We start from the raw sequence: 19,399 nt of genomic DNA on the forward strand, positions 1-19,399 counted from the left end.
AGCATGATGGCACAGGCCTGTCACCCCGGCACTCTAGACGAGGCAGCCTGGGCTACATGAGCCTGCTGCCTAGAAAGGACAGCTCCAGCTCTGGGTGAACTGACACTTCCTGCCTCTGCAGACCCTGCGCTCGCACGCATGCCCCCCACCCCCAACACACATAATTTAAAAAGCCAGCAGTCAGCTAAGAAGGACAGAGCCTGGAAGGCAGCGCTGCGAGACCTATGGGTGATCTAGAGAGCTTCTGTTGATCAGGCTCCATCAAGCTCACGTGGAGTTTGTTTCTGTCCCCAAGAAAGGGTCTCACTGTAGCCCTGGCTGTCCTGTACCACACAGGGAGCACAGGGACCCAGGCCTCCCCTGTTGGGACTGAAGGAGTGTGATGGCACGCCTGGTGCCTGGTTCACTCTCACTCCTTGACAGGCTGCGGGTGCAGAGTCTCAAATGCACAGCGCCAGACCCACCTCCTCCTCACCCACACCTGCTATGCCCGTCAATCCTCCTACCATCCTCTTGGGCCCTCTGTACCACTGGCCGAGTGCCCGTGACATGGCTCTATACTGGGCTATGTCTAACCTGGGGCGGGAATGCTCCCTACCTAGAAATAGCAGACACTGGTGCAGCCTCAAGAGACAGTCTGTGCCACTGCCCTGTTCCATATGAACAGAGAACACAGCACCAAGTGCCAGTCTGTTGTGATGCCAGCCAGAGTGGGATAGGGTGTGGCATCAAATGGGAATATGTCACCCACCTGTGACTGGCACCCCCACACTGGGGTTAGGGTTCCCCTTCCTTGTTCCCAGTCTTTCTATCCACCCACCAATGGTGCTGTGTTCTGAGGAGTTGAACTGGAATCTCACGGGTAGCAAACTCTCATCCACTGAATCATCTCCCCTGCATGAATCTTTGTTTTTGAGGGAGTCTCTCTAGTGGCCCTGGCTGTCCTGGGACTCTCTGTAGACCAGGATAGCCCTGCACACAGAGATCCACCCACCTCTGCCTTCAAAAGGCTTGTGCCACCAAACCCTGCTCTAGTCTTTAATTCCTCCCCAGAACTCCAACCTTATAACCACAGGTCTTTAGGCTACCTCTTAACCAATCACCGCAGCCTCTCAGGCTGTTGTGATTGGCTGGGGTACACAAGTGACACAGGCTTATCCAATCACAGACACCATATAGTGAAGGATAGGCAGACTCTGTGGGGATTCGGCAGGGGATTCTATTGTTCCCACCAAGGAGAACCCCTTGGGAGCTGCTGGACCAACTCTCCCAGGGAATGTCCAGCAGAGTCAGGCCCATGAGACAGATGTTCAGGGTGCTGAGGCAGAGGAATGGATCTGGGCACGTCAACTGCTGAGAGTTCAAGTAAGGCCTTTGGTCATGTGCTACGTGTCCCTAGGCCCTCGGCTGGTGATCTTAACCTCTCTGGACTAGTTCACAGGTACCTGAGTGGAAAGAGCTCCTTCAGAAGGCAGTTACCGTGAAGCAGGGGCACATTTGAGCATTTCGGTAGGGCCCGTACCTCATAGGAGATGGTTTTAAGAGGGTGGGAGTCTTGACTTAATGTCTTACTATGTCACCTCAGGCTATGCTTGGCCTCACTTTGTCCCCTAGGACGGCCTCCACCTCGTGATCCTCCTGCCTCAGCCTCAGCAGTGCTCCAGTGGCGGGTCTATGAACAAGGCATTCTTGACAGGCACTCACCTGGCTCCCCTCCCACAACCTGCCCACATCAATTAACAGCTAGGCAGATTCCTTCACATACCTGTATTTTAATCCATAAATATCAGTGCCAATTTTCACAGGGGTTCATGTTTGCCCTGAGCTTCGGATGGCGGGGCAGTGAGGCTCTGCCCAGTAAGGCCTAAGGCTTGTTTTATACAGAGAACAAGCTACTTAACACTGCAATCACACACCGATGTCCTCGCGGGACAGCTTCCACGGCCAAGGGAGAGACTGGCCTCTCCACACTAGACTTTCTCTCCTTGCAGCTGGTTCCCACAAGCCAGGGATGTGCACCTCCTGCCTCGGTGTGATGCAGGTTTAATCCCACTCACGGTAGAGGACAGGGACAAGAGCTGGTGGTGCCTCAGGTTGGTGTTGTTCGGGCAGTGTGCGCTGCTAGGGCTGCACTCAGGGCCCGGGTGGCCTATCGCAGCCCTGGGCAGCTCCCCACCTTCCCACTCCTGGTAGTTAGTGGGGATACTATGGACTCCTCACGAAGACCTGGGGTCAGGTGAGACAGGACAAGTGTGGCAGGGATGTGACCTGGTGACCAGAGCACCTGCCAGCCATCTCAGCTGCAGCCTGACGTTGGGAAGCATGTCAGTCCATCCCACAGGTGGGGCTGGAGGCAGCCATCAGCCTGGCTGTTCCTGTCACTTGCTCTGGCTCTTCTTGGGGCCAGTCCTCTCTCTAACCTGCGTGGGAGCACGGAGGCTTCGCAGGAAGTGTGTCACAGGTCTGCACTCACAGCTCATGCTGGTTTCAGCTGTGGTCACACCAAAGTCCTGGCAGCAACTTCAAACTAAGTCATTACTGAGTACAACAAACAGAAACCAAGGAAAAAAAGACTGAGCAAAAACCTCAGAACGTGGGCTCCAAGCTGTTGCCCACTTGCTTCGTAAACAACAAACCAACAGCAAACATCTAGGTGGCGGGTGCCCCACTGCAGGAAGGCGCCAGTGACTTCTGACTCCATCTTGACAGAGTCGGGTACACAGGACTCTAGGAGACCAGACTAGCTGGAGACCAGGTGACAGGGCAGAGGTCTCCAGAACCAAACAAGTGCCACTGAGGAGGCCCCAGTACCCTCTGCATTGCCACAGAGAAAGACCATCTTCCTACCATGTGACCCTGAAGGTTTCTAGAACCAACAGTCGGGCTCACTCCACTGCCAGCAGGCCAAGAGGACGGGATGCTTCTGCTTGGAGAAGGCCAAAGTGCAGGCAGGTGGTGGCCAGGCTCAGTGCAGCTGGATGAAGGCCTCTAGCTCCTCTGGGATGAAGCCCTTATAAGGGACCTTGTTCCTGTCCAGGGCACGGGCGGCCAGGCACTGCAGTGTTACATAGTTGAAGGGCTGCACGGTGCTCTTGGCCAGCAGTTTGGCGTCCAGCAGCTCATAGGCAGTCTTCTTGAAGGCGTTAGTGGCATCCATGTGGGCCCCGGCCTCGATGAGTGCATCCATGATGGCTGGGCAGTTGTTTTGGGCGGCAATGTGCAGCGGAGTGTTGTTGTCGAAGTCCCGGCTGTCGGGGTCAGCCCCGCAGTCCAGCAGCACCCTGACCACATGCAGGGAGGGGAAGATGCCCACGCGGTAGCGGCCCACGTTGGTGGTCTCCTTGTCCACTGCCATGTGCAGCGGGGTGAAGCCGTTCTTGCCGCGCGGGGCACACTTGAGCAGGCGGTAGACTGTCTGGTGCTTCAGGTGTTCCTGGCTAGGGGTGCACTCCACCTTCTCCAGCAGATACAGCAGATGGAGGATGATGGCAATGGCTTTGGTGAACTGCGCCGAGTCCCCCGGTTCCTTGGGTAGCTGCAGGGCCCGCTCCACTTCCCGCACCCCTTTGCTGAGCACGCCCATGAGGTCGGGGAAACCAAGTTGCATGCCCAGGTTGCCCTTGGCGGAGCGATCCTGCAGCACATAAGAGAAGAGCTCCGCAAATGACAGGAAGCTGCTGGCCGTCATGGGGCTCAGGGGCTCCAGGTTGCTCTGCTGCATATCCAAGGCATACTTCCAAAGACGGATACAGCGCTCGAAATTTCCAGAGTCTGCGTAGACAGCACCCCGGTACCTTATGTAGTATGAAGTGTCAGGGTGTGATGGGCCCAGGATCCTCTCCCGTATCAGCAGGGCCTGCATCCGCATCTCATCAGGATCTGTGATGAGGGCCTCCAGCTCTTCGGGTGTGGTCACCTCCCTGGAGTAGTCGTAGGCCAGAACCAGCTGTTGGGGCTCAGGCTTGGGGAGGTAGTCCCCACCCTGGTGGCGGAGCTCCATTGCCCTTCTCCAGTGCTTCAGGGCTCCGAGAAGATCCCTTTTCTTATCCACGTACGTGGCTCCCAGCAGCTCCAAAGCCTCCACGGCCGCTTCACGGCTGGTGGGGCAGCAGCTCTCGTAAGGCTCTGCTTCCTCAGGGGTGGAGCGGCCGCTGCGTGCCCCCTGGGGGGACCCTTCCCCGGGCAGCTCCGCCCCCGAGAGATGCCCGTGGCCGGGCTGCTCCTGGATGAGGTACTCCACGATGTTGGTGTGCCCGGTGACACTGGCGGCCAGCAGCGGGGTCATGCCATAGCCGTCGCGCTCCATGCGCGCGTGACAGCCCAGCAGCAGCTGCAGGATCTCCAGGCTGCCGGACTCGGCGCAGTCGTGTAGGGCCGTGTTGCCCTTGGCGCTGCGCCGGTTCACCTGCGCGCCGCGCTCCAGCAGGTAGCGCGCGATCTCACGGTGGCCCTTGTAGCAGGAGATCATGAGGCACGTGTGGCCGTGGCGGTTGGCTACCTCCAGGTCGGCCTTGTGCTCGCCCACCAGGTAGCGCACCACGTCCAGGTGGCCGTCGAAGCAGGCAGCGCGCAGCGGCGTGGAGTTGGTGCGGGTGGTGCGGTTGACCGAGGCGCCGCGGCGCAGCAGGCTCCGCACCACGGCCAGGTGGCCCGCCGCCGACGCGGCCCAGAGCGGCGGCGCGCCCTCGATCGTCTCGCCATCGAAGTGCACCGAGCCGCCCGCCTCCACGCTGGCGCCGCAGTGGTCCACCAGGTACTCCACCACGTCCAGGTGTCCGCGGCGCGCCGCGATCAGCAGCGGCGTGCCGCCGCCCGCCACCTCGCCCAGCAGCTCGTCCAGCTCCTCCCGCCCGCGGCCGGCCAGCAGCTTCTGCAGCAGCTGCAGTTTGCCGTCGTGCGCCGCATTGTACACTGCCGTGTGCAGATCCATGCTGGGCGCCACGTTGCCGGCTCTAGCCGGGCCGCCTGTCGCAGGAGACAACCTTCACTTTCTCTCCCGCCGCCATCTTAGCGGTCTCCGGGCGGAATGAAATGGCCTCCGCGACTGGGCGCTGACGGACTCGGCGCAGGCATGCTTGGGAAATGGAGTCCTGTGAGCGATCGCCTGCCGGGAGGTCCCGGGATGCGTGCGGAGAGAGGAGAAAAGACTACATTTCCCGAAAGGCATAGGGAGAACCGCTGGGAACCGTGGGCAAAGTGGTGGGCAGTACCGACGGTAGGACGGCAATTTAGCCAGGCCAGGCCAACGATCAGTGCGACCCTGGGAAATTCGGTCACTCACGTCCCGTTAGTGAGTGTACGGCGGACTGCAGGAAGCATGTTCTCGCTCGTTCTACAAAAGACACCGTCACCGGCAGAGATTATACAGGGGGCTCGCGCCCTGCTCCCTAGAAGTGACATTTCCCGGGATCGTCGGCAGGAAGCGCGGTGGTGCCAGCAGAAGCGCAGGCGTCCTCCCGGCCAAGAAGGGCTCCGTTTCCGCGCCCACTGCGCCCCCAGGGCGTGATGCCGGAGCGTGCGGGTGGAAATCCTGTCTTGCAAGGCTAAACTGGCATTTGCGTGTGCAGCCCTGGGAAACACGGTTAAACGCGCTCCTGCCCTAACAGGAGTCCCAGAAAGTCGGGCTCCAGCTCAGAACGCCACGAGGAGCATCGGAGCTGGGAGTAGCCGCTGAAAGACTACGGGTTCCATCATGTGAAGTTGTACACCATGCTTTTAAGGGCGCTAGCGAGTCGGCCGAGTGATGACGTGCTTCTGGTGCCTGCCACTGCCGCAGAGCGTACGGGAAAACATGCACGTCCCCGAGGAAATGCCAATGATGAGGCGGTAAACGGCCTGCGACCCTGGTAGGGCTGGGACGTACTTCCGGTTTGCGGGGGGGGGGGGAGGGCTCAGGCAGGAGACGAGGCAGCCGCGTTCCTCGCTGCTGCCTACATTTCCCAGCCGGCACCGAGCGTGCCTTGGAGCCAATCCAGAGCGACGCTGAGCAGAGCCGAGCTCCCTCCCGGCTACAGGAGTCTTTGGTGAAGCAGCCGCTGGCCACCGTTGGGGGGGACGTAAGCCAGACTGGCCGAGCCTGGCTCTGGAAAGCAGAGAAGGGACCCCCCCACTCGCCCGGAGCTTACTTGGCAACACGTTAAGCAGACCCCCTTTTCACGTTTAGTGGTATTTTCTTTCCTTAAAGAGGCACGTGCGTCAGCCACTTGGGCGTTGTGTCCTCCAAGACCGACAGAGCGCATCGGGTTCCCTGCAGCTGGGTACATGTCATTGCTGAGCAAATGACTCCAGTCCTTCATTTTAGTTTGAGATAGGATTTCATTCCCCGCACCCACGTGATGGGAGGTGAGAACTGAGTCACCCCAAGGGTTGTCGTCTGACATCCATCCATGTGCTGTGGCACACGCGCATACACACCCACAGTGAAAAAACAATAATGCCCTTTAAAAATGTGTTCTTGTGCGTGCGCACATGCGCGCCACAGCAAACAGTTCTCACCTTCCACCACATGGACTCAGGGAATCGAACTCAGGTCTTCAGGCTTGGCAAGAGCATCTTTATCTAACCATCTGACTGGTTTTGTTTTCAATCCGATTTGTTTTTCTGTCCTACCGCAGGCCGTGCTTGAGGGCGCTGCACAGCTCTCTGCATCTTTGTGTCTATACCACATGAATTTGGCCTTGCTGTCTCCTTCTCCTTCTTAGCTGCAGACATCTGCCTGCCATGCATGAGCATGTCATGGGCTACCTGACAGGCGCACCCCACTGGAAGTAACTAGCCATAAGCCACCCCCGAGCCCCTGACCACCACCCCTCATGCGGAGATGTGGCTGAGCCACCAGTGCCAGCCATGCAAGAGACTGTTAGGTGAGAAAATGGGAACACAGACCCCAGGGTGGCCAAACAAAGAATGGGATGAATTTGGTCGTTCTGTAACTATTTACTGATCGGGTGCCAGGTAGGAAATGCGTTTAGAAGCTGTGTGATGGCAGCCAGGAAACACACACACACACACACACTGGAACAGAAAAAGGAAAAAAGCCTCATGGGAGGTTAAATCAACGTGCAGTAGGTAGATCTTCCTGGACAAACCCAGGCTGGACAGCTTCAACACTGATTTGTTCTCATAATTCTGGGGACATGCTGTGGGAACTCCTTCAGCCAATAGCATTTAAGATACTGGCCAACTTTGGGCATGGTCTCATGTGCTATAAATGCAGACAAAAACACACGCAGGCCTCTTGGCTGCCAGATTCGGGTCCAGTTCCAAGTGTATCCATAGGACTGCGGATTACTACTGTGAGTTTATCCCCAAATAAATAAACCTTTGTTATACGCCTTTCTGGGCTATTGTGGAACTCTTTAGTATGCCAACAAATTGATGCCCATGTGGCCTGAGTACACACCACTGCCGGGCCCTGCCCAGACCCCCACGGCCTCCTCCCACCCCACCCAGCTGCACTACAACCCTACTGAACAGCTGCACAAGTTTTGGCTCGGCTGACCTGCCACAGTTTCCCACCAGCCCATAGCGATGTGGCTTGGTCCCGTCTAATAAGCAGCTTTTTGCAGCAACTCTGTGGCTTCTCTGGTTTCTGCCAGGCCTGCTCTGATCAGGCTGAGCTCTGACTCATGTAATGAACTTATGTAATGAACTGAATTTGTTAGTATTTCGAAGCGTCAGGTAATTGAGGTACTGATCTAGGAACTGCCTTACTGCTGCAACTGCGACACCTGCTGGCCAATCACGATTATTACACTTACAACAATTTTCTGAAAATTATAACGAAGGTAAGATAATTTGGTTAATAAATAAATAAATAACTTTGAAAATTGTAAAACAAACCCAAAATAATGGTAGATAATACCACCATCCAGGAATTTAACAACCTTTTTGTTTCTACTATGGATGAAATTCTGCAAGAGCTATATGAGCTACCTTGTACTATATATAGATAGATATATATATGCACATATATATCTGTGGTCATGGCAGCTATTAACTTTGTTTTTCTTATTATACCTTTGTTTTATTTATTTATTTATTTACTTATTATGTATACAATATTCTGTCTGGAGACCAGAAGAGGACACCAGACCTCATCACAGATGGTTGTGAGCCACCATGTGGTTGCCGAGAATTGAACTCAGGACTTTTGGAAGAATAGGCAATGCTCTTAACCGCTGAGCCATCTCTTCAGCCCTGTTTTGTTTTGTGTTGTTTTGAGACAAGGTTTCTCTGTAGCTTTGGTGCCCATCCTGGAACTAGCTCTTGTAGCACAGGCTGGTCTTGAACTCACAGAGATCCACCTGCCTCTGCCTCCCAAGAACTGGGATTAAAGGTGTGTGCCACCACCACCAGGTTCTTATTATATTCTTAAAGAAATGATTTGATAACAGAGTCAAGAATGAGAAATTTTATGAATGATACAGTTTTAGTTGAAAGGATTCATTCATTGAAAATGATAACTTTAATTTGACAAGACAAAATTCAACCTATGTCAATGGGTTATGAAACCTTACAAAATAGTACTGAGAGATTATCTGAAAAGATTCATACTGTTGAAATTGACAATCAAAATCTGTTAAAAAGTTATGATGAGCTAGCAGATAGAACATTCTTCCAGGAAGGCAATCTACACGCAATCCAAATAATATCTAAGAATGAGAAAATATCATTAATGGAAATATTTAAAACCTTGGAATCACATGTGCAGAATGAGAAACAAATCAATTGGTTTGATGAAATCATTAGAAATATTCACAGGTCAAGAGATTCAGGCTTGGGGCTGGTGAGATAGCTCAGTGGTTAAGAGCACTGACTGCTCCTCCAGAGGATCGGGGTTCAATTCCCAGCACCCACATGGAAGCTCACAGCTGTCTGTACCTAACTCTAGTTCAAGAGAATCTGACATCGTTATTCCAATGCGCATGAAATAAAGTCAAATAAAATTTTTAATTAAAAAAAGATATTCAGGCTTTAGGCTGAGCGGCAGTGGTGCACACCTTTAATCCCAGCACTCAGGATGCAGAGGCAGGCGGATCTCTGGGAGTTTGAGGCCAGCCTGGTCTACAAGAGCTAGTTCTAGGACAGGCTCCAAAGCTACAGAGAAACTCTGTCGAGAGAGAGAGAGAGAGAGAGAGAGAGAGAGAGAGAGAGAGATTGATTCAGGCTTTATAAGACAGTGATAAAAAGAATTGAATCGGGGCTGGAGAGATGGCTCAGTGGTTAAGAGCATTTCCTGCTCTTCCAAAGGTCCTGAGTTCAATTCCCAGCAACCACATGGTGGCTCACAACCATCTGTAATGAGGTCTGGTGCCCTCTTCTGGCCTGCAAACATACACACAGACAGAATATTGTATACATAATAAAAAATAAATATTTAAAAACAAAAGAATCGATTGAGGAACTTGTCAGAACAGATAAGCAAAGAGAGGAGGTACAGGCAAAAGACATAGTAAAGATTGAGCATCTCCAGTACCTCTCAGAGTCAGAGATGACTTACCAAGACTTACCTATATTACCTATGAAAAGCCAGCAAATACTCAATACCCAAACAGATACACAGAATGTAAAAGAAAGCCTATAGGTATGAAAGATCTAAAAGAAATTAAGCAAGTAATATTATCTTATGGCATGCATTCACCATTTGTTAGGGAGATGGTAGAAACATGGTCTTCAAACAATAGGATTACTCCACATGATTGGCTTCAATTTGTCTCAGAGGTGCTAGAAAATGGGCCACAGTTACAGTGGAAGTGTCATTGTAGAGAGGAGGCTAAAACCCTGAAACATCAATGTAGAGTCAAAGGATTTGAGGCTTCCCAAGATCAAATTCTTGGTGAGGGCCATTATGTTGATGCACAGAGTCAAGCTATTTACAATGAACATATCTTGTCCATATGCCATACAGCAGTCTTGAATGCTGAGACAGGATTCAAGAATCAGGCAGAAGAACTGAATCACATACTAAGGTCATACAAGGCCCAAGAGAACCCATTAGTGACTTTCTACAAAGATTAAAGCTGTACAAACAGGGGCAACAGATTCAGAAGCTAGACAAATACTTATTCAATCTCTGGCTTTTGAGAATGCCAACTTACAATGAAAAAAGATACTTGGGCTTTAAAGGTCAAATCAGCACCAATGGATGAATAGACACTGCACAGAGCCAATGTTGAGTCATTTGACTATTATACTGAGGCTTGAGTAGAAGAAGAAATTTCCAAAGGTATGAGGAGACATCAAAATACCAAATATTTTAATTGTGGTAGAATGGGATATCTGAGAAGGGATTGTAGACAAGGAATTCCTAGAAATAATGTTTCCTATGGGAATGACAAAAATAGAAGGTCTCAGCCTTCTGGATTATGTAGAAGATGTGGCAAAGGCTGACAATGGACCAATGGATGTAGATCAACAAGAGACAAACAAGGCAACCTATTACCATCAGGAAACTCCTTGGGGGACCTCCCACAGTCCCCCAGATAAAACATGGTCCACTTATTCCCAGTCACAGTAAAGGACACGCCTCCCCAGGAAAATTAGAAAATCCAGTGCCTGCTGTAAAAAACCATACTGCTGTGGATGAAGAATACACATGGAAAACAGGAAACATATATGTTTTCAGACTTCCATAAATAATCAAAGACCAAAGCTGAGAGGATGAATAAATACATTGTAATTGAAGGATTACTGGACACAGGTGTGGATGTGACTGTTATTCCTCCAGAATCATGTCATCCATATGGGCCTTTTCAAGAGGCAGAGGAATTGGAATCCTATCTCTAGTAAAACAAAGCATGAGATGGGTTGAATGCACATTTTTCTCTGCTCCCCTTTCTGCCTCTCCCCTCCCCCTTTCAATCATCCCCCCAAGGTCCCCATGCTTGCAATTTACTTAGGAGGAGATCTTGTCTTTTTCTACTTTCTACTTCCCATGTAGATTAGATCTATGTAAGTCTCTCTTGGTGTCACATTGTTGTCTAAATTCTCTGGGATTGTGGTTTGTAGGCTGGCTTTCTTTCTTTTTTTTAAACTTTATTTCATGCACATTGGTACAATGATGTCAGATTATCTTGAACTGGATTTAAAGACAGCTGCGAGCTGCCATGTGGGTGTTGGGAATTGAACCCGGGTCCTCTGGAGGAGCAGTCAGTGCTCTTAACCACTGAGCCATCTCACCAGCCCCTAGGCTGGCTTTCTTTGCTTCATGTTTACAAACCACTTATGAGTGAGTACATGTGAAAATTGTCTTTCTGTGTCTGGGTTACCTCACTCAAAATAATGTTTTCTTTTTTTAAAATATTTATTTATTTATTTATTATGTATACAATATTCTGTCTGCATGTATGCCTGAAGGCCAGAAGAGGGCACCAGACCTCATTACAGATGGTTGTGAGCCACCATGTGGTTGCTGGGAATTGAACTCAGGACCTTTGGAAGAGCAGGCAATGCTCTTAACCACTGAGCCATCTCTCCAGCCCCCAAAATAATGTTTTCGAGCTCCATCCATTTTCCTACAAAATTCAAGCTGTAGTTATTTTTTTCTTCTGTGCAGTACTCCATTGTGTAAATGTACCACATTTTCCTTATCCATTCTTTGATTGAGGGGCATTTAGGTTGTTTCCAGGTTCTGGCTATGACAAACAAAGCTGCTATGAACATAGTTGAGCACATGTCCTTGTGGCACAATTGAGCATCCTTTGGATATATACCCAAAAGTGGTACTACTGGGTCTTGAGGAAGGTTATTTCCTAATTTCCTGAGAAATCACCACACTGACATCCAAAGGGACTGTACTAGCTTGCATTCCCATCAGCAATGCAGAAGTGTTCCCTTTTCCCCACAACCTCTCCAGCATAAGTTGTTTTTGATCTTGGCTATTCTTACAGCCAAGTTGGAAGTTGTAAGTTGGAATCTCAGAGTTGTTTTGATTTGCATTTCTCTGATGACTAAGGATGTTGAACATTTCCTTAAGTATCTTTCAGCTATTATAGATTCCTCTGTTGAGAGTTCTCTGTTTAGGTTTGTACTCCATTTTTAAAATTGGATTATATGTTCTTTTGGTGTCTAATTTCTTGAGTTCTTTGTATATTTGGAGATCAGACCTCTGTCTGATGTGGGGCTAGTGAAGATCTTTTCCCATTCTGTAGGCTGTTGTTTTGTCTTGTTGACTGTGTCCTTTGCTTTACAGAAGCTTTTCAGTTTCAGGAGGTACCATTTATTAATTGTCTCTCTCAGTGTCTGTGCTGCTGGGGTTCTATTTAGGAAGTGTTTCCCTGTGCCAATGTGTTCAAGTGTACTTCTCACTTTCTCTTCTATAAGGTTCAATGTGGCTGACTTTATGTTGAGATCTTTGATCCATTTGGACTTGAGTTTTGTGCATGGTGATAAATATGGATCTATTTTCATTCTTCTACATGTTGATATCCAGTTATGCCAGCACCACTTTTTAAATATGCTTTCTTTTTTCCATTTGATATTTTTTGCTTCTTTATCAAATATCAGGTGTTCGAAGATGTGTGAATTGATATCCGGGTCTTCTATTTGGTTCCATTGGTCCTGCTGTCTGTTCTTATGCCAATACCAGGCTGTTTTCAGTACTGTAGCTCTGCAGTAGAGTTTGAAGTCAGGGATTGTGATGCCTCCAGAAGTCCTACTTGCTTTTTATATAACCAAATACCACTACTTGTAGAAAGAAATCCAAAGGGTACTCAAAGGAATGAAATCTGGCAGGGGGATGTATTCCACTTTGTACAATTTGGAAAGTTAAAATATGTACACCACACCATTGACACATAGTCAGGTTTTCAATGGGAAACTGCTTTGAGTTTGGAAAAGGATGATTCAGTAATCACACATTTACCATCATGGGTATACCTGTTATGATTGTTCATCACTTTAAGAGATGAGCCACGCCCACTCCCTGCAGCCCCTCCCCTCCTCTCGCCATCTTGACTCTCTCTGTTCCCTCTGTCCCCTCTCCCACTCCCCTTCTCTCTCTCTCTCTCTCTCTGTCCTCTTCTCTCTCTTCCCTTTTTCTCTCTCTCTCTGTCCTCTCTTCTCCCCTTCTCCCCCTTTTCCTTCCCATTCCATAACTCAACTAATAAATATCCAATTCTATTCTGTATGATGTGTCTGTCCATGTATCTCTCACCCGCTGTCCTGCCCACAGCGGCTTGTCATTGGGAACTTGTATTTTCCAGGGATACACTGTTGCCGGACCATCCCGGTGCTGGTGGCTCTCAGAACCCGCTACCTGGCCCCTGCTGCTTGGGACCAGACACCAGGACCCCGCCACAAGCTGCTCAGGACCCACAAAATTCATAACATTTTGGTGCCACGTGACTCGGATAGGTGCTCCTGCCTGGAACTCCTCTTCTAGGGTCAGGATCCTGAACTAGGGTCTTTTTTCCACTCCTATCACCGACTTCCTGGCTTCAATCGGTGAGTCTCCCCCACTCTGCTACGGTTGCTTCCCTTAACTGGAATCGTGTTTGGACTGACCCGGGGTCTGTCAGCCCGCGTTAGCACTGCACACTCCCCATGCAGTGCATTCGACTGGGGACCCAGGGTCCCTCAGTTTCTTCATCTTTTTTTCCATGTCTTCACTTTTCTTTTTTTCCCTCATCATAAGCCGCTCAGAGCGGCCTCAGGCCTCTCTGGTTTCTGAGTCACCCAACCAGATCCAGCCAGGCCATAATACTCCAACTGGGGTTAGGGGAGGCCCAGCTCACAGGTACTGGGTGTTTGCACTGATTTGCACCATGCCTGTAGGAAGACATTCCCGTAATAGGCCTTGAGGAGCCGCTGTTTTGCGGGTTTTCATGGTTTTGGATGTGGATAGCAACCGCCCATGGCGGCTCCCTGGCTTTTTCAAATTCCAGCTGGCTTTTTCAATTCCAGCCATGGCATGGTGCAGTTTTTTTGGTTCCAGCCTTTTGCTCCCCTCTGCGACTTGTGGTGTGCCATGGCAGCTCATGGGCAGGTCATGCCTTTAGGTTTCTCTTATTAAGCTTAAAAACCTTACATCTCAAAAATTGTGGCTTTTTCATACAACACGTGGCTGCCGCCATTTTGACTGGGGTCATGTGACTTCGCCACCATCTCGACTGAGAGCCAGGTCAGGTGACCAAACTCTCCCATTTTTACTTAAGTACCCTGGTTTTCACTAAATTCCTCTTGTTGACTCTGTTACATGTGTTTTGCGCAGTGGCATGCCTTTGGTAGGGCCCATCAAGAGCATCCACTTTGCTCAATTCCTGTTCACTCTTTCTGTGTGTAATAATTGTTCATTACATCTCACTTCAGACTACAAAATCAATAAGTCTCATGTTTTAAACTGGTATGTACTTTTAAGTCTCTTACAAAAATGCCTTATATTTAATCCAACCCTCATTTAAAATATATTAAGCTATTCTCAGCAAGCAGTTTTTTTTTCTTTCTGCCTTTTTACGAGTGTAAATCTTACCTGTTTAAGAGCCAGTACAGTCAAGCTCAGACTCAAGCTTCCAGACAGATTCTATACTACAGTTATACCTAATAAACAGCCCTCAACTGCTCAGAGATTTGGGAAATGTGATATTTAAATATTTAATTATTAAAAAATTTTCATAACCAAAAGAGACAGGTTGGCTCCTAGCAGCAGCACTCTGCTTCCTCCAAAGAAGACAGAAGACAAATGGACACACAGAACAACGTCCATCTGCAGCTCGCTTCAACTGCCGAGCGCTGACCATTGGGCAAAACTGCCTTTCATCTAAACTAAAATTCTCCTGACGTGGACAGAATCGCTGGAATCAACAGCCTAGGTGCTCAGGTCAAGGTAGGCCTGTCTTCCTACAGATTTCTTAGCCCTCAGAATCTTCTGGAGCCTGGCAGGCCCTACACTAAACAGCAAAAGGCAAATGTGACCTTCAGCGACAATGGAGGACCCAAAAAGAGTATCTCTGGGTGCCAACCAATTAAGTTCTTTGTCATTTTTTAATCCGTAACTCAATTAAAATCTTAACCTTCTCAAAGATCTCTGATACAGTTTGATAGCTGAGAGGTTTTGCCAGTTTAAAACAAAAACTTTTCATTGTACAAAAATATGTCACAGTCATTATACAATGTATGTGTCTAAAACTTCTGTTTTCATAAACCCAAGGAATTCTTGTGAGTTCCAGGGAGCCGAATTAAAGGATCTACCTTAAACAGGTCAGATACATCCCCCTCAATTCCCTGGTCCTAAAATTTTTTTTCCCCTTAATTTAACTTTGTTCTTTGTTCTGCCAATACCTTAAACAGATATAAGAGACACCAGCCATTTCCATGCCACAAACACTGGACAGGAGCAAAGAGACCAGCTAAGCCAGGATGTGGTCAGCACCCAGCCTTCTCAGGTTCCCCCTCCCAAATAAGCCGGAAGAAGTCTTGAGAATCTGCCATCCCAATTCCATCAACCTGTGGTGTCTAATCTCCTGCTTTTTATTATAAAAAAGAGGAGCTGGGAATGTTATGATTGTTCACCACTTTCAGAGACACGCCCACTCCTTGTAGGCCCCCTCCTCTCGCCATCTTGATTCTCTCTCTGTTTCCTCTGTCCCCTCACCTGCTCCCCTTCTGTCTCTCTCTATGTCCTCTTCTCTCTCTTCCCTTTCTCTCTCTCTCTCCTCTCTTCCCGCCTTCCCCCTTTTTCCTTCCCATTCCATAACTCAACTAATAAATATTCAATTCTATTCTGTATGATGTATCTGTACCTCCTACCTGCCTCCTGCTCACACCGCTGGGTGCGCTGGGCCCTGCCCGGGGCTGGCGGCCCTCGGGACCGCTGCCCGGCCCGCACTGCTCTGGACCAGGCACTGGACTGCCCCCCCACCCCGCGCAACCTCTCGGGACTCGCAGGCAATTTCATAACAATACCTACACAAAGAAACACAGACAGTGGTTCAGCATGTGTGTTTAAGAAAAATGGTCCAGTTTTCTGCTTATGATAATACAAAGCATATTATAGGTATAGCACACAATCCTGCAGGTCATGCAGTTGTAGAAAGATCAAATTGAACGTAAAGAATATGTTAAATAAACAGAAAAGGATGATAGTTACTTTCCTCTCATGACTTAGCCAAGCTATTTTTAAGACTTAGACTCCTTAGGATAGGACAACTATTGAAACATTTAGCATATATTTCTTATTTTATGTTTATGCTGGCTGTAAAATACTACTTTTTATGTATATTTTTGTCTCTTTTTTTCTCTGAATAATACTTGATATTTGTTCTTACTGCATATAGTTTTGTATTAGGCTTAGAACTCTCTTATTTAAAGAAAAGGGGGAGGTGCTGTGGGAACTTCTTCAGTCAATAACCTTTAAGATACCAGTGTAGGGGGCTGGAGAGATGGCTCAGTGGTTAAGAGCATTGCCTGCTCTTCCAGAGGTCCTGAGTTCAATTCCCGGCAACCACATGGTGGCTCACAACCATCTGTAATGAGGTCTGGTGCCTCATTATTATACATAATAAATAAATATTTTTAAAAAGATACCAGTGTAGGGGAATATGTTACAGTTGTAGTGCTGCAGGGAAGTCAGGATATACTTAGAGCCACAATAGGACAGCTCTGGGTGGGTAGAACCACAATAGGACATCTGGTGGGGGAGGGCCTAAATAGAACAGCTGTAGTGGGGGATAGAGCCTCAGTAGGACAGCTCTGGGTGGGTAGGGCCTCAATAAGACAGCTCTGGGTGGGTGGGGCCTAAACAGGACAGCTCTGGGGAGGAGGTAAGAGCTGCAATAGGACAGCTCAGCCCTGGAGGAAAGGTGTCTTGACTATCAGGAAGCCAGGCTACCTGAAGCCGGGGTGCAATGGGGGATGACCAAAGGGGACATCAGATCCCAATAACTGACTTTGCAGATGGCTGCTTGAGCTGCTCTGTGGTTGCTAAGGCTAAGCTCTGCCCTTTACAAGATCCGCCCATGCTCTAACCACCTTGCCATCTCTGCTGCCCTGGAATACCCAATTCTTCTTTAACCGCATTGTTGTGAGCACATGCATGAGCATGCTTGCATGTATGTAGATGGGTTCCCCTGTCCCAACTCCCTGGTCTCAAATAAACACACATTAATGACAAATGTTTGGCCAATAGTTTAGGCTTATTACTAACTAGGTCTTCCATTTAAATTAACCCATTTTTATTAATCGACATATTGCCACATGGCTCCTGGCTTTACCTTCCCTCTAGCATGTCTTGTTTCCTGGGTGACTGACTCTGCTCTTCCCTGCCCCAGCATTTTCAGTCCAGCCTTCCTGCCTACCTCATTCTGCCTCGCTATAGGCCAATCATCTTCTTTTATTAGTCAATGAGAGTAATGCATATTCGCAGCATACAACAGGATTATTCACAGGGCTTGTAAGTTCTGAGGTTGCCATTAGCACTCTGCTCATTGCTCCCCCACCTTAGTTGTCTCTCTGTCAAACTCAGAGCTCAGAGTCTTATGGCTGGGTTCAGCATCCAGCTGACTTTGTGGTTCCAATCTCTGCTTTGGGAAGTTGGGATGGCAGGTGCTCCCCTGCTCCCCCAGTTACACTCCAGCTGCCACACTTGACTTGCTGAGTGCACTCCCAGGTCCTCCAAATGTCCTTCCTTACATTGCCTTTAAAGTGTGTGTGTGTGTTTGTGTGTGCGACCACACAAGTGTGCCTTGATCAGAATCCAGTCTGCCCCTCTACCGTGGAGAGCCTGGGGATCAAACTTGGATCTCACGGTGTAGTTCAAGCTAGACTCTAATTCATCCACTTTTTCTTTGTGACCTGTGATGTCCCTTGTACAGACCCCAGTGTTGGGGCCCGGAGGCCCCAGCCATTGACCTCTTGGCTTCTTCAAATCCAGTCAGATTCAATAACTCTAGGGTTTTTGTTTGTTTGTTTGTTTGTTTGTTTGTTTTTCAAGATGGGGGTTTCTCTGTAGCTCTGACTGTCCTCGAACTCTTTCTGTAGACCAGTCTGGCCTCGAACTCAGAGATCCTCCTGTCTCTGGGATTAAAGCTCTCTACCACACCTGGCTTCATTAAAATTTTCCTTTTAAATGCATTCTGTAGCCGGTTGCTTTACTCTTTGCTCTTTTGGGGGCCCGCCACCCTGCTCCCAAATAAATACACATGAAGAGACTTATTCTTTCTTGGAAATGCCTGACCTTAGCTCGCTTTGTTTCTTGCCAGCTTTCCTTATATTATCCTGCCTACCGTTTGCCTCTGGGCTTCTTCCTTTTCTTATTTCTGTATACCTTACTTTCACTCTTACTCCATGACTGGCTGTGTGGCTGACCCCTATTATTCCCCTCTCCTTCTCTTGCTCACCCTCACCTTTCTCCTATCTATACCCTCTCCCAGGCCACCCCACCTATCCTTTCTCCTGCCTCACTATTGGCCGTTTAGCGCTTTATTAGACCATCAGATGTTTTTTTAAAAAAATATTTATTAATTTATTATGTATACAATATTCTCTCTGTGTATATGCCCGCAGGCCAGAAGAGGGCACCAGACCCCATTACAGATGGTTGTGAGCCACCATGTGGCTGCTGGGAATTGAACTCAGGACCTTTGGAAGAACAGGCAATGCTCTGAGCCATCTCTCCAGCCCCCATCAGATGTTTTAGACAGGCAAAGAATCACAGCTTCATGGAGTTAAACAAATGCAGCGTAAACAAAAGCAACACAGCTTAAAAACTATTCTACACCAGCTTGTGGCCTGTCATTCCAGCATGGGGCGGTAAGGCAGGACTATGATGAGCAGGCTAGTCTGGGCTACAATAGCAAGACTCTGTCTAAAATCAAAAAATGTGTCTGACCTGGTGAGAGGACTTCGGAGGTGAAAGTGCCTGCTGCCAAACATGACAACCTGATTTTGGCCCTGAACCCATGTACTGGAACATGGCAACGTGGCCGCTGATCTCTCCACATGCTTGACACACACAAGAAATAAGCATGAAAATATATTTTTATTAAAAACTATATAGAATCTGGACAGATTTATCTCCCCGGCTAGTCTCGTTTTTTACTGTTTGCTTTTAGACAAGGTCTTACTATGCAGCCCTGGCTGGCTCTGCCTCTGTCCGCTGAGCGGTGGAATAATGGCTGCAGGCCACACCAGCAGGTGTGTTCTCTGCTTACAGTCCAAGGAGGTTGCAGCGTGACAGTTGTGAACACAGTATTCGCATCGAGACCAGTTCTGCGTCACACTGAGTTGGAATCTATAGGGAGGAGAGCAGGCTCTGGGGAGACACCAGTAGCCAGGAGGAGATAGAGAAAGTCAGAAAACAGGTGCTGATCAGCGTAGCCAGGAGAAAAAGTCACTGTTTGATGCCAGCATGTTCTGGAATACTAGGAGTGGCCCGCGACTATGATCTCCAGCACCAGATGGA

The 19,399-nt window shown here is 49.0% G+C and overlaps 1 protein-coding gene and 1 long non-coding RNA gene across 2 annotated transcripts; one reads left to right on the forward strand and one right to left on the reverse strand.

The window, feature by feature from the left end:
* Positions 1 to 1,752: 1,752 nt before the first annotated feature.
* On the reverse strand, positions 1,753 to 5,800 carry Fem1a (fem-1 homolog A). The gene has a single exon (XM_085691433.2). It carries the CDS (start codon positions 4,928 to 4,930, stop codon positions 2,966 to 2,968), a length of 1,965 nt encoding a protein of 654 aa, XP_085547559.2. The 5' UTR covers positions 4,931 to 5,800; the 3' UTR covers positions 1,753 to 2,965.
* A 56-nt stretch (positions 5,801 to 5,856) lies between these two features.
* On the forward strand, positions 5,857 to 19,002 carry LOC125395828 (uncharacterized). Its single transcript, XR_007230669.3, has 2 exons — positions 5,857 to 6,863; positions 13,206 to 19,002. It is a non-coding gene; the product is annotated as an uncharacterized LOC125395828 (long non-coding RNA).
* Positions 19,003 to 19,399: the final 397 nt, after the last annotated feature.

Source organism: Myodes glareolus, chromosome 8 (assembly GCF_982192425.1).
Source record: "Myodes glareolus chromosome 8, mMyoGla1.1, whole genome shotgun sequence".
In the NCBI taxonomy this organism is placed as follows: domain Eukaryota; kingdom Metazoa; phylum Chordata; class Mammalia; order Rodentia; family Cricetidae; genus Myodes; species Myodes glareolus.